The sequence below is a fragment of the Hypanus sabinus genome, chromosome 10 (assembly GCF_030144855.1).
Source record: "Hypanus sabinus isolate sHypSab1 chromosome 10, sHypSab1.hap1, whole genome shotgun sequence".
Lineage (NCBI taxonomy): Eukaryota > Metazoa > Chordata > Chondrichthyes > Myliobatiformes > Dasyatidae > Hypanus > Hypanus sabinus.
This window is the reverse complement of record NC_082715.1, coordinates 141,353,669-141,367,846: the sequence shown is the minus strand read 5'-3', so window position 1 is coordinate 141,367,846 and position 14,178 is coordinate 141,353,669. Positions and strand designations below refer to the sequence as shown.

General features: G+C 43.3%; 1 protein-coding gene across 1 annotated transcript in view; it reads right to left on the bottom strand.

The window, feature by feature from the left end:
• Positions 1-13,468, bottom strand: part of ccnc (cyclin C) — a 36,267-nt gene extending 22,799 nt beyond the window's left edge. Inside the window, exons 1-5 of the mRNA XM_059983155.1 lie at positions 13,321-13,468; positions 7,545-7,651; positions 4,192-4,276; positions 2,642-2,711; positions 863-914 (exon numbers count right to left, since the gene is read on the bottom strand). Of these exons, the coding sequence (XP_059839138.1) occupies positions 863-914; positions 2,642-2,711; positions 4,192-4,276; positions 7,545-7,651; positions 13,321-13,460 (454 nt within the window). The 5' untranslated portion in view covers positions 13,461-13,468. The remainder of the gene's footprint in view (positions 1-862; positions 915-2,641; positions 2,712-4,191; positions 4,277-7,544; positions 7,652-13,320) is intronic.
• Between the last annotated feature and the right edge of the window lie 710 nt (positions 13,469-14,178).

The window sequence follows — 14,178 nt, the reverse complement described above, 5'->3', positions numbered from 1 at the left end:
TTTAGAGAAGATCCGCTGCTCAGTCTTAAATTTGAAACAATCTTTTTATGATATCTGGGGACCTTTCCTAAATTACTTTTCCAATTTATAAAGTTTAACAGTGCACAGACTTTTATGTATATTTCTATCTTCACTTCTTAAGCGAATATTTTTTTTTCTAATTATCCATTATCATCCATCTGCTTTTTTCTTTGGTAGTTGGTAGGGGATTGACTTTTTTTTAATATAAAAAATTTATTTTATGATGTATGACCTATCTTTAAATTTTTGATTACAGAGTGGTATACCTTTATGTGATATGCTATAACATTTTGATCAATTTCATTACAATATATGAATGTACACAATTTATGTTGAGATGTATCTATGTGCTGCACTCTGTAAATCTTGTTTTTTCTTCTGAATAAAAATACTGTAAAAAGAAAAAGAAGCAGCTGCTTCCATGGCCTATCCATGTTTACTGTTAAAAAGTGATAACATTGTCTTCATTCATGCAATAAAAAGAATTTAACACTTCACATACAAGTGAACCCCATATTACAGCCATTCAAGAATACAGAAATCACTACCAAAAAATTTGAGATATTGAATATTATTTACTCTCTCTGAATTTATGTGAAGCAAAATAGTAAAAAAAGAAATGAACATTTTCCCCAACTTGTGTTTTTGACATGTGCAGGTTATGAGGGTTTGTGTTATGAAAAACATAGTGATGCAGGCAGTTTTCTAGAAACACAACATCCCATAATGGGGGAATGCTTGACTTTTGCCATCTGACAGTCTTCTGTTCAGTGTATAATATTAATGGAATATTTAGCTAGAAAGTTTCAAGAAATAACAAATAAAAAGACTTTGTACTTACGCACAGAAGTGGAAGCTGAAATCAAACGTGTGTTTGAGACTACACCAAATTCCTAAAAACAAAAGAATTAATCAGGTCAAGTTTCATCCAATATAAGGCATGGTATAAACTGAACTGAATGTTTTGGTTTAAGTTACATTAGGAATAGTCAATCTTTCCCCCATATCACGAGCTCCTCATAATGTGTAATGTTAATTGTAGCTTTTAAAAATATTTTATGCATCTATTGTGCAGTTCTTAATATAATGTTCAAAAACTGCAGCAACTACATTACCCTAATTAATCTTTCATAATAAATGTAATTTACCATGAATATTCTAGCAGTTTTCGATATGATACAAAAAAGGACATTCTTAATAAACTTTGTAGATAAATTTGACAGGGGTACAAATACCCTGTTTGATTATCTATACAGATATGTAATTGAGTTTCCACAACAGAGAATTCCTAATGTTCCCAAGGCAAATTCTGCCAATACCAATGTCAACAAATTAGAGAGAACCCTTTATGAACATTACTAACTAACATATAGACATAAGAGCAGAATCAGGCCATTCAGCGCATCATGTCTGTTCTGCCATTCTATCATGGTAGATTTATTTTCCTATTCTCCTGCCTTCTGCTCGTAATCTTTGACACTCTGACTAATCAAAAACCTATCAACCTCATATTAAATATATACAACGACTTGGCCTCCATAGCTTTCTGACGCAATGAATTCCACAGATTCAGCATGCTCTGGCTAAAGAAATTCCTAACTCTGTTCTAAAGGAATGTCCTTCTATTCTGAGGTTGTACCCTCTGGTCCTAGACTCTCCCACTATTGAAAACATCCTCTCCTTGTTCTCTCCATTCAGACCTTTCAATATTTGGTAGCTTTTATCTGTTGAGTTAATTAGCTGCATACTGACTAGCAAGTGAAGATCTGTCCATTGTTGGCAAAGTGTGAGGGTAGTTATGTTGAAAGCATACCTGTTGATGTAGGTATTGGTATTACTGATTATAAATGCTTGCTTAAGGTTTCAATACAAGGAAAAGTAAACTTACCTAATCTGAACTACCACTTTTCCTGGCTTAAAATTATACCACAAAGCAGAACAACTGTGGCTTTGTTTTAGAACATCTGAAATACTCCTCGATATAAACTCATTTTTCCACCTTGGCAATCCTAGATGGAATTAATTCTATTCATTAATTGAATAAAACAACTAAATGTGAAATACCCTTTCATCCTTACATGCAACCTCAAATACACACCAGTTCTCATCTATTTTCATCGATGGATGTTTATAGGGATCTTTGGATATGGACATATGGACATCTATGGATCTTTTTACATTTTGTTTTACGCCACATTTTACGAGGAATAAACTTCTCAAAATCACTGTAATCATGCATTGTTCAGATATTGTGTCAAAGTCAGTTCAGTTATACAACAAAACTGAAGTATCAACTGAATGCCTCCACATGTAGTACTTAACAGTCAAATCTTGCATTACTAAATGTCCCCTCTACAACTCTACCAAAATTCTATACATGCACAATGTCTTAAATAAATCCATATGTTAAATAAATCCATCAACCTCTAGTAATTAGAACACAGAACATTACAGCACAGTATGGGCCCTTCACCCCATGATGCTATACTGACCTCTTAATCTACTCTAAGATCAATCTAACCCTTCCCTCCTAAATAGCACTCCATAATACTCGCATTATATGTACAGCAATAAATCAAAACTGGTTCATATTAATCAGTAATAAAAATGATTGATGTACCTCTACTTTCGATGCTAAAAATACACAAGTTGGAGCCATCAATACTGGATCTATACTCTTCAGTGAGTACCTAACATGATAAAAAGATTAGAGTAAAATTTTGCTCATAATAGAAGATTTTGTTTAAATGAGTAAATGAATGAAGACAACATTGAAAACAGAATACTTTTAATTGAGTCATTGAAATATGACTTTTCTCTCGTCTCTCTAGCACTATTGAAAAAAAATAAAGAAATTTCCCTGAGATATTTTCAGTGAAATATTGCCAAAACAGATTTTCTGATCATTCGCTTTAATTTGTCTGCATGATTGGGACTGTACATAACAACAGTGTCAGGACTACAAATAAAAAACGATTTCTTTGGTTGAAGTTTTGGAAATGCTCTGAATTCACAGGAGGTGCTACATAAATGCCTTATACCTTTGTATATCCAAATTAATTCAGGAACAATTACACCAGAAATTGAGATAATAACAAAATTATAAGAACATGATTTAAAATTAATAGAACACTATCTCATGATAGTGGCATAATTTAAATAGATAATTTAAAATCAATAAAATATTATCCTTATAAGTAAAATAGAAAAACGTTTTACAGAATACAACAGAAGACAAACACAATTGTTCATAATTCTCTAGTTAATTGGGAGATCAGGGAATATACAACATAAAACTAGCCAGCCACTTCACACAAAGTCCCAAGCAAGGCCATAACTTTAGTAATGGGCATAACTGACAGTTTATATGAAAATAAATCTATACTTATTACTGTACATGTAGATGCTGAGTATCAATGATAAGGAAGTTAATGGAGAAATAAGTTCCCTTTAGGTGGTGGTTTCACTTGTCAAACGTACTCAGTACAACTTTAACAGGTACACCTGCATGTTAATGCAGATATCTAATCAGCCAATCATGTGGCAGCAACTCAATGTATAAAATCATGCAGACCAAGCTACAAATGTACCTCAGACCAAGCATCGGGATGGGAAAGAAATGTGAGCTAAGTTACTTTCACTGTGGAATGATTGCTGGTGCCAGATGGGGTGGTATGAGTATCTCAGAAACTGATCTTCTAGGATTTTCATACAGTCTCAAGAGTTCACGGAGAATGGTGCAGAATACCAAAAAAAAAAAATCCTGTAAGCAGCAGTTCTGTGCATGTAAATGCTTTGTTAATGAGAGAGGTCAGAGGAGAATGGCCAGACCTATTCAAGCTGACAGGATGTGACAATAACTCAACTAACAATGCGTTACAACAGCAGCATGTAGAGAAGCACCCTGAATGTACAGCACTTCAAATTGTGAAGTAGGCGGGCTACAACAGCAGAAGACCACACGGGGTTTCTCTTCTGTACCTAATAAAGTGGTCACTGAGGGTACATCAGCACTAACACAGCTTATGCATTCAGTGTTGTATGTATTAATGGAACAGCAAGAAAACAATTGCAAATCTTAGTACAAATGTCAATAGCCGGCTGTATTAGAATTGATAATTTATACTAATGAACAGTTCAGAATAAAACTGAATGGAAATGTAATGTTACCTGGCATAGAATCTCTTGAAGTAGACTGTTGCAGTTGCAATCACCTGCTGCCTCAGTTTGAGGTGCTCCCCCAGGGCTTGAATTACTATTGGTAAGAAAACCAGAAATGTTTATTCACAAAGTTTCCCCTGCCCTTTAGAAATTGACTTAAATTTATTAAACCGAGTTCGGGTTCATCCATATATCTTAATCCAAATCTTGCATTTAAAGTCAAAGTTCAAAGTAAATTTATAATCAAAGTACATACAGTGCTCACCCCCACCGCCCCCGGAAGTCTTATTGTTTTACAACATTGAATCACAGTGGATTTAATTTGGCTTTTTTGATACTGATCGAACTGAAAACATATCTCTACATAGTGATCTAAATTAATTATAAATATGAAACACACAATAATTGATTGCATAAGTATTCAACCCCTTTAATATGACACACCAAATCATCACCAGTACAGTCAACTGGTTTTAGACGTCACATAATTAGTTAAATGGAGATCACCGTGTGCAGTCAAGATGTTTCAAACGATTGTAGTACTGTTGTCCTGTAGTACTGATGTCCTGCTGTTGCTCTTGTCCTGTTGCACCTGTGTCTGGAAGCTCCAACTGCTGGTGAGTCAGTATCCTGGCAAAAACTACACCATGGAGACAAAAGAACACTCCAAACAACTCCACGAATGGGTTATTGAAAAGCACAAGTCAGGAGATAGATACAAGAAAATTTCCAAATCACTGAATATCCCTTGGAGTACAGTTAAGTCAATCATCAAGAAATGGAAAGAATATGGCCCAGCTGTAAATCTGCCTAGAACAGGCCATCGTCAAAAACTGAGTGACCATGCAAGAAGGGGACAAGTGAGGGAGGCCACCATGAGACCCATAACAACTCTGGAGGAGATACATGGTTTAGTAGCTGAGTTGGGAGAGACTGCGCATAAAACAACTGTTGCCCAGGTGCTTCACCAGTCACAGCTTTATGGGAGAGTGGCAAAGAGAAAGCCACTGTTGAAAAAAACTCACATGAAATCTCAGCTGGAGTTTGCCAGAAGCCATGTGTGAGACTCTAAAGTCAGTGATCTGATGAAACCAAAATTGAGCTTTTTGGTCATCACACTAAACGCTATGTTTGGTGTAAGCCAAACACCGAACATCAAAAAACACACCATCCCTACTGTGAAGCATGGTGGTGGTTGCATCTTGCTATGGGAATGCTTCACTGTAACAGGCCCTGGAAGACTAGTGAAGGTAAAGGGTAAACAAATGCAGCAAAATACAGGGAAATCCTGGAGGAAAACCTGATGCAGTCTGAAAGGGAGCTGCGACTTGGGAGATTTGTTTTCCAGCAAGACAATGGCCACAAGCATAAAGATAAAGCTACACAGAGCTTAAAAACAACAATGTCCTGGAGTGGCCAAGTCAGAGTCCAGACCTCAATCCAATTGAGAATTTGTGGCTGGAATTGAAATTGGCTGTTCACTCGTGACCCCCAGTCTGACAGAGCTTGAGCAGCTTTGTAAAGAATAATAGGAAAAAAATTCAGTGTTCTGCTGTGCAAAGCTGATAGAGACCTATCCACACAGATTCAAGGCTTTAATTGCTGCCAAAGGTGAATCTACTAAATACTGACTTGAAGGGGGTGAATAATTATGCAATCAATTATTTTGCGTTTTAATTTTGTAATTAATTTAGATGACTTTGTAGAGATCCGTTTTCACTTTGACACGAAAGAGTTTCATTCTGTTGATCCATGTCAAAAAAAGCCAAATTAAATCCACTGTGATTCAATGTTGTAAAACAATGAGACACGAAAACTTCTAAGGGTGTGAATACTTTTTTTTGGCAATGCATGTCACCATATACTACCTTGACATTCATTTTCTTGCAGACAATAACAAAAATAAGGAAATGCAATAGAATTCATTAAAAACTATACATAAAGACTAACAAACAAAATGTGCAAAAGACAAGTAGTACAAAGAAAAATAAATAATACTGAGAACCCGAGTTGTAGAGTCCTTGGAAGTGAGTTTGTAGGTTGTTAATCACAATAGTTACAGGATGAAATTTTATACGTTTTTACAACTATAACTTCACTGTTGGTATAGCTTAAAACTCTCTTCCCATAACTGGTGCAGCATTTTTAGTGGCATAGCATACACTCAGTTAACAAGGGCTAAGATTCAGAGGATTCGCCATGGAGTTAGCAAGTCTGAAAATTATAGCAAACTGGCCTACATACTAGTTCCTCAAAGTGGCACAGAGATAATGACTGTGTTGGTGGTAATTTACTGAACTTCTCCGGATCTTACAGAGGCCCAAGAGAGTTGCAAAACTGGAAATATAATACCACTGTTCAAGATAGGCAGACAGAAAGCAGAAAACTACAGGCTAATTAGGCCAAGACCTTACTGATTGACAAAGCAGATTGTGGGACTGAATGTCCTACTGTTGCTCTTGTCCTTAGTGTTTAAATGTCCTGCAAGATGACTGCAATAAAATACAAAGCAGAACAAGTGCTACACCTGCCCTTACACTTCCTCCCTCACCACCATTCACGGCCATAGACAGTCCTTCCAGGTGAGGTGAAACTTCACCTGTGAGTCGGCTGGTGTGGTATACTGCGTCCGGTACTCCCGGTGTGGCCTTTTATATATTGGTGAGACCCAACGCAGTCTGGGAGACCCTTTCGCTGAACACCTACGCTCGTTCCGCCAGAGAAAGCAGGATCTCCCAGTGGCCACACATTTTAATTCCACATCTCATTCCCATTCTGATATGTCTATCCATGGCCTCCTCTACTGTCAAAATGAATCCAAACTCAAGTTGGAGGAACAACACCTTATATACTGGCTGGGTAGCCTCCAACCTGATGGTATGAACATTGACTTCTCAAACTTCCGTTAATGCCCCTCCTTACCCCATCCTTGACATATTTAGTTGTTTGCCTGTTCTCCATCTCCCTCTGGTGCTTTGCCCCCCCCTTCTCCCAAGCCCTCCCATCCCATGATCCTTTCCCTTCTCCAGCTCTGTATTACTTTCGCCGATCACCTTTCCAGCTCTTAGCTTCATCCCACCCCCTCCAGTCTTCTCCTATCATTTTGCATTTCCCCCTCCCCCCACTACTTCCAAATCTCTTACTATCTTTCCTTTCAGTTAGTCCTGACGAAGGGTCTCAGCCCGAAACGTCGACAGTGCTTCTCCTTATAGATGCTGCCTGACCTGCTGTGTTCCATCAGCATTTTGTGTGTGTTGTTTGAATTTCCAGCATCTGCAGATTTCCTCATGTTTGCTAAGTAAATCGTTCACTGTTTTCCCACAGAAACCACAGTTGCAAAAAATACAACTAAATAACATTACCATTTGCAAAAAATATTTGTAGTTTCCAATATTCTTCTTCTGCCAGATATTTCAAGTCTTTCTGTCGCTCTTTCATCACATCTTGCTTGTCAAGAATCCACTGTAGGCTGGGACAGAACAAGCAAACTTGTAGTTTCAAATAGACAACAGGTGAAATTGTATTGCACAGCAAGTAAATTAAATGCAAAGTACAATTATTAGAGGGATTAGATGGATCATTATGTCAGCTAAACACTCAAAGGTTGAAAATCTGAATCTAAAATACCTGGCGATGGAAACATTCAGCAGGTCAGATAGCAACTGTGTATTGAGAAACAGATATAGCATTTCATCAAAACCAATGGCTGTAAGGAATTCTGAAGAAAGGTCTTCAACTCAAAATATTAACTGTTTCTCTTTCCAAGATACTGCCTGACTTGCTGCAAGTCTCCAACACTTTCCACATGTATTCCTATTATTGCCTTAAACAAACATTTGCAGGCTTTTACACAAAACAAGTTCAAAAGAGGGAAGGGTTAAATTGATCTTACAGTAGGTTAGAAGTCTGGCACAACATCGTGGGGTAGGTAAAGGGCCTGTGGTATGCTGAAGTGTTCTATGTTCTTTTAATGGGAATGGCGTAAATCGAGTGAACAGCCAGAGACCTTTTCCCAGGACACAAATGACTAATACTATGGAACATAATCTTAAGATAATTGGAGGAAAGTAGGGGAGAGTGGTGGGTTGTGGAACACCCTTGCAGGGGTGGTGGTGGAGGCACTTAACAAACTTTTTGAAAGCCACATGGATGATAGAAAAATGGAGAGCTATGTGGAAGGGAATGGCTAGATTGATGTTAGAGTAGGTTATAAGTTTGGCCCAATGTGATTTCCTCCAGTATTAAAGACATGGGTTATTGGGTACATTGCCCACTGTAATTGCCCCTAGCGAGCATGTGTGCAATGGAAGCTGGAGGGTGGAGAGAGCAAATGGGAAAACTAAAGATGAGTCCTTGATGATTGGTACAAACTCCATATAACCGAGGGCAGTTTCCATGCTGTATGACTCTCAGTTCAACTGATGGAGTATTTAATTCACAACAGTAATCATTGGGCATTGTGTGTACTGTTTAAGATCAACCACCAGGACATCATTCCATGCACATCAATCTACAGCCCATGACTCTCAGGGATTTGGGTTATATTTTGTTTAGTGTGACTGTATGTTTTGCTGCTATCACATGCACTGTATGTGCCTTGTGCTGTGTGCAACTACCTTAGTCCCCGAGAAATGCTGTTTCGATTGGCTGTATCCGTGTGTATGGTTGAATGACAATTAACCTTGAAGGCAATTTCTCTAAAACTATTAGCCATGGCTCATTTGGGATCCCTCTTGCCCAAGTCAGAAATTCCTGCATTAAAGCTCCATTCTTATACGAGACAAAAGAATAGATACTATGCAGGGGAAATTAAACTACCTGCTTTCTCAAATGACACAAGAAATCCTATGGTACCTGAGCAGAACAATAGGGACAGTTATCAATGATTCAGCAACTTCCTATTCCCCTTGCATCAATCACTATTACTCCTTTTCAACCATCCATGCCTCCTTAATTATATTCACAACACCACAAAAAATCCTGCAAAAATGCAACTCTTATTTCTCTCAGGACAATGTAGAACCCTATCACTTTCACAGCCAGCCCTTTAATGATTGCCTACATCTGGTCACCCATACATGTTCGATTTAAACAATGACCACACTTCAATTTTCTGTTTCTGTACAAATACAACTCTACTGCTAACAGTTGTGACGTACACAATAGATGATCACCTATTCTCTTCCAGCTTGCCTCCTTCTCTTCCCACAACCCTTTTATTCTGGTGACTTCCCTTTCTTTCTCAGTCCTGAAGAAGGGTCTTGGCCCAAAATGTTGAAATGTTCCCAAAGATGCTGCCTGACCTGCTGAGTTCCTCCAGCTTTTTGGTGTGTATTGCAATACAAAATATACTTTAAGTTTAAAAACATGTCTGAAGTGTAACTGTAAGTTATCTTCTAGATCTAAATAAATGCATTTATATTACAGCATTTAAAATTAAAAGAACAGCAAATGTCACAATTCAGTAGATCCTTCAAAATGGTGGGCAGTTTTTGTTTTTTGATGGCAAGTTTTGATGGCAAATTCCTCTTGTGCCCTTGCTGAATCCAACTGTTTAAATTTTTTAATTAGACTGTTTAGTTGATTTTTTTTGCAGTTAACCAATTATCTGCTTATATTTTGTATATTTATTAACTGCTTACTATGCTTCCTTGTGGCTATATGTATCTGCAAGTTTAATGTGTCTCTAGAGGTTATACAAAGTATAATTCTGAACAGCTTCTCTGTTCTGCATTGTTTGAACAATGACTTTCTCATTAGTTAACTCTCATCTATAAATCTGAGTGGAATTTTTCCTGGTCTATGGATATCAAATAGCTAAACAGAAAGCAGCACATCTTCTTAGGCCTTCGTTCCTGTCTCTCTCTTTGCTTGGTAGACCTCTATCACTGTCTATTCAACTTTCCTTTGTTCCTTCAACTCTCAGTAAAATGGTCGTGAAGCAACAAATGTTGTGCCTCTTTCCTGACTGCTGAAAGAACTTTCAAATACATCAGAATCCAACGCCTCCTTAATCTCATTAATTACTATCCCAAAACCACAAAATTTAAGAATTTCCCTTAGTTAATATATTACTTTTCAAAGATGAACTAAGCTTTTGGTACATTCTTCTTTATAAAAATAGTCACTTACAAGCCTTGAAGTTTCTGAATGCTCTACCACAGCCCAAACTTTAAATAAAAGTCCTGTACACCTATTTTTCTTTCCTTTATTTAAACCAACTACAGTTAACCTTTCTAGATTCAAAAAGGAAGAAAATAACCCAAAGTGAATTCAGTCTGATACACAGTTCAGGATCACAAAAAAACACTAGAAGCCATGAAGTTTCCAAAGCAGGAGATCATCAGTCAAGGTTGGCAAACAATATCATTATCAGGGTTGAGTAACGAAGTTGCCCAGGATGATTAGGTGTGGTACTGAATCCGGCAACTGTCTCAATCACAGGTAGCCACACAGATTCAAGAATGTATTAGATCAAGATTGTTTAATGTCTTTTCCTGTAACACATATTATAGCTTACATACAGAGATTGATTGTATAAAGTGACACAAGGCACATGATTTCTGTAAAGAAGGTGAATGACAGGAAATTAGGAAGTAGTGGTGGTGGGGAGTGTGGAGAGGTGAGTTAGCGGGTGGAGGTGTTGATCAGCACTGCTTGGGGAAAGTAACTGTTTTTGAGTCAGGTGTGGATGCTACAAAGCCTCCTCCCAGAGCAGGGTGTGTGGGTTCCTTCATGTTGTTACCATGCCCAAAGTGTGTGAGAATCAGTACAAGGATGGAACCCAGTGAACTGCTTCATTGTGTCCAGCCAAAGAGAATGGGATTGAAAGGGAAATGCCCAGTTAACCAGGTAATGTCCATGCTAGACGAGGGTATGGCCAAGTGTAGAGAACAATGAAACCATACTCATGCCCAAATCACACACTGAGCCCCCAACTCTGGTCCAGTTCACCCACTAAAAACCCCTCCTGGTGTCCAGGTCACCCACTGAAACCTGCTCCTCATGTCCAGTTCATCCACTGAAACCCCCTCCTCGTGTCCAGGTCACCCAGTGAAACCCCCTCCTCATGTCCAGGTCATCCAGTGAAACCCCCTCCTCGTATCCAGGTCACCCAGTGAAACCCCCTCCTCATGTCCAGGTCACCCAGTGAAACCCCCTCCTACGTATGTAAGTACTCAGTGAACACCTTCCTCATTTCCAGGCGGTATGGGTACGGTTGGGAGCAAATGTGAAATACTGGCTGGTTGTGAGGACCAGCCTCTGAACCCCCCACGGTTGGCTGGGAGTGAGTGGGAGAAGGGGAAGGGGCAAGGCCAGTTGGGGGACTGGGGAATGGGCAGCAGGAGTATGGGGTTGGTTGGTGAGAAGTGGGAGGGGCAGATGGGGGCCAGGTTTGGGGAGGAAGTGGGAGAGGAGGAGTAAAGGGGGTAGAGATCTTGGTTGAGTTGGGAATGCGGGGAATGGAAGGAATTGGGAGAGGGATGGAATGTAATGCAGGAAGAGGGAGGTGAGGGGGACTGGTTGGGGTGCAGGAGGAGGACGGGTCAGGGTGTGGGGGGGGAGTTGAGGGGGACGGTTCGGGGTGCGGGAGGGGGGAGTTGAGGGGGACGGTTCGGGGTGCGGGAGGGGGGAGTTGAGGGGGACGGTTCGGGGTGCGGGAGGGGGGAGTTGAGGGGGACGGTTCGGGGTGAGGGGAGGGGGGAGGTGAGGGAGACCGGTCAGGGTGAGTTGAGGGGGACGGGAAGGAGGAGGTGAGGGAGACCAATCGGGGTGCAGAAGGGTGAGGTAAGTGGTGCGGGAGGGGGGAAGTGAGGGGGTGCAGGAGGGGTGAGGGGAGGGGGATGGGAGGGGTGAGGGGGATGGGAGGGGTGAGGGGGATGGGAGGGGTGAGGGGGATGGGAGGGGTGAGATGAGGGGGACAGGAGGTGGGAGGTAAGGGTGACCGGTCGGGGTAGGTGAGGGGGTGTGGGAGGGGGGAGGTGAGGGGGTGCTGGAGGGGGGAGGTGAGGGGGTGCGGGAGGGGGGAAGTGAGGGGGTGCGGGAGGGGGGAGGTGAGGGGGGAGGTGAGGGGTGCGGGAGGGGGGAGTGAGGGGGACGGGAGGGGGGAGGTGAGGGGGACGGGAGGGGGGAGGTGAGGGGGACGGGAGGGGGGAGGTGAGGGGGACGGGAGGGGGGAGTGAGGGGGACGGGAGGGGGGAGGTGAGGGGGACGGGAGGGGGGAGGTGAGGGGGACGGGAGGGGGGAGGTGAGGGGGACGGGAGGGGGGAGGTGAGGGGGACGGGAGGGGGGAGTGAGGGGTGCGGGAGGGGGGAGGTGAGGGGGACGGGAGGGGGGAGGTGAGGGGGACGGGAGGGGGTAGGTGAGGGGGACGGGAGGGGGGAGGTGAGGGGGACGGGAGGGGGGAGGTGAGGGGGACGGGAGGGGGGAGGTGAGGGGGACGGGAGGGGGGAGGTGAGGGAGACGGGAGGGGGGAGTGAGGGGTGCGGGGGACGGGAGGGGGGAGTGAGGGGGACGGGAGGGGGGAGTGAGGGGTGCGGGAGGGGGGAGGTGAGGGGTGCGGGAGGGGGGAGGTGAGGGGGACGGGAGGGGGGAGGTGAGGGGGACGGGAGGGGGGAGTGAGGGGTGCGGGGGACGGGAGGGGGGAGTGAGGGGGACGGGAGGGGGGAGTGAGGGGTGCGGGAGGGGGGAGGTGAGGGGGACGGGAGGGGGGAGGTGAGGGGGACGGGAGGGGGGAGTGAGGGGTGCGGGGGACGGGAGGGGGGAGTGAGGGGGACGGGAGGGGGGAGTGAGGGGTGCGGGAGGGGGGAGGTGAGGGGGACGGGAGGGGGGAGTGAGGGGTGCGGGAGGGGGGAGGTGAGGGGGACGGGAGGGGGGAGTGAGGGGGACGGGAGGGGGGAGGTGAGGGGAACGGGAGGGGGGAGGTGAGGGGGACGGGAGGGGGGAGTGAGGGGTGCGGGAGGGGGGAGTGAGGGGTGCGGGAGGGGGGAGGTGAGGGGGACGGGAGGGGGGAGTGAGGGGTGCGGGAGGGGGGAGGTGAGGGGGACGGGAGGGGGGAGTGAACACCTTTCACATCCGGGCCGGCGCTGGCGAATCTGTCAGCCCTCCCCATGTCGAGCCCTTGCATCAAACACTCACTAATGCGAGCTCTGCCAGAAATTGCCCGCCATCTCCTCAGCCACTGCCGACTCCGGCTTCTTCCCTCCCTTCCTCTGCAACTTGTAAATGTTTCCGCCGCGGAACCCGAGGTCACGCCGAAACGGCCCGTGTACAAACATTCCGGGCGGTCTGCAGAGCCTCTCCCCAAAGTGAGGGGGGGGGGAGCAATTTTCCCCTCAGGTTAATTCCCAAATCGAAGGGTACAATAGCACGTTTGGGATGCGCTCCCTTTGTTTGATAGTGCCCTTTAATCTAAACTCAGCCCTCTTCCGGTAAAGTAACGTTCAAATGTCCACCCCATCAAAATGCAATCCTAGATTCCCTGAAAAGACGAGAATCCAAGTACATTAAAGTTCAAAGTGCATTTATTATCACAACGTGGACACCTTATACAGCCTTGACATTCATCTTGTTGCAGGCAGCCACAAAACAAAGAAACACAATGGAATGAAGTTCAAACTCAAGTTTATTGTCATTCAACTGTACATATGTATACCTCCAAATGAGACAATGTTCCTCCAAATCAAGATGCACAAGACAGAACAAATAACACGCACAAGATACTGGAGGAACTCAACAGGTCAGGTAACATCTATGGAAATGAATAAACAGTCAAAGTTTTGGGCCAAGACCCTTCATCGGAGCTGGAAAAGGAAGGGGGAAGACACCAGAATAAAAAGGTGGGGTGGGGGAGGAGAAGGAGGATAGGTGAAGCCAGCTGGGTTGGAAAGGTAATGACCTGGAGAAGGAGGAATCTGATAGGAGAGGAGAGTGGACCACAGGGGAAGACAAAGGAGGACGGGCACTGGAGGAGGTGACAGGCAGCTGAGAAAAGGT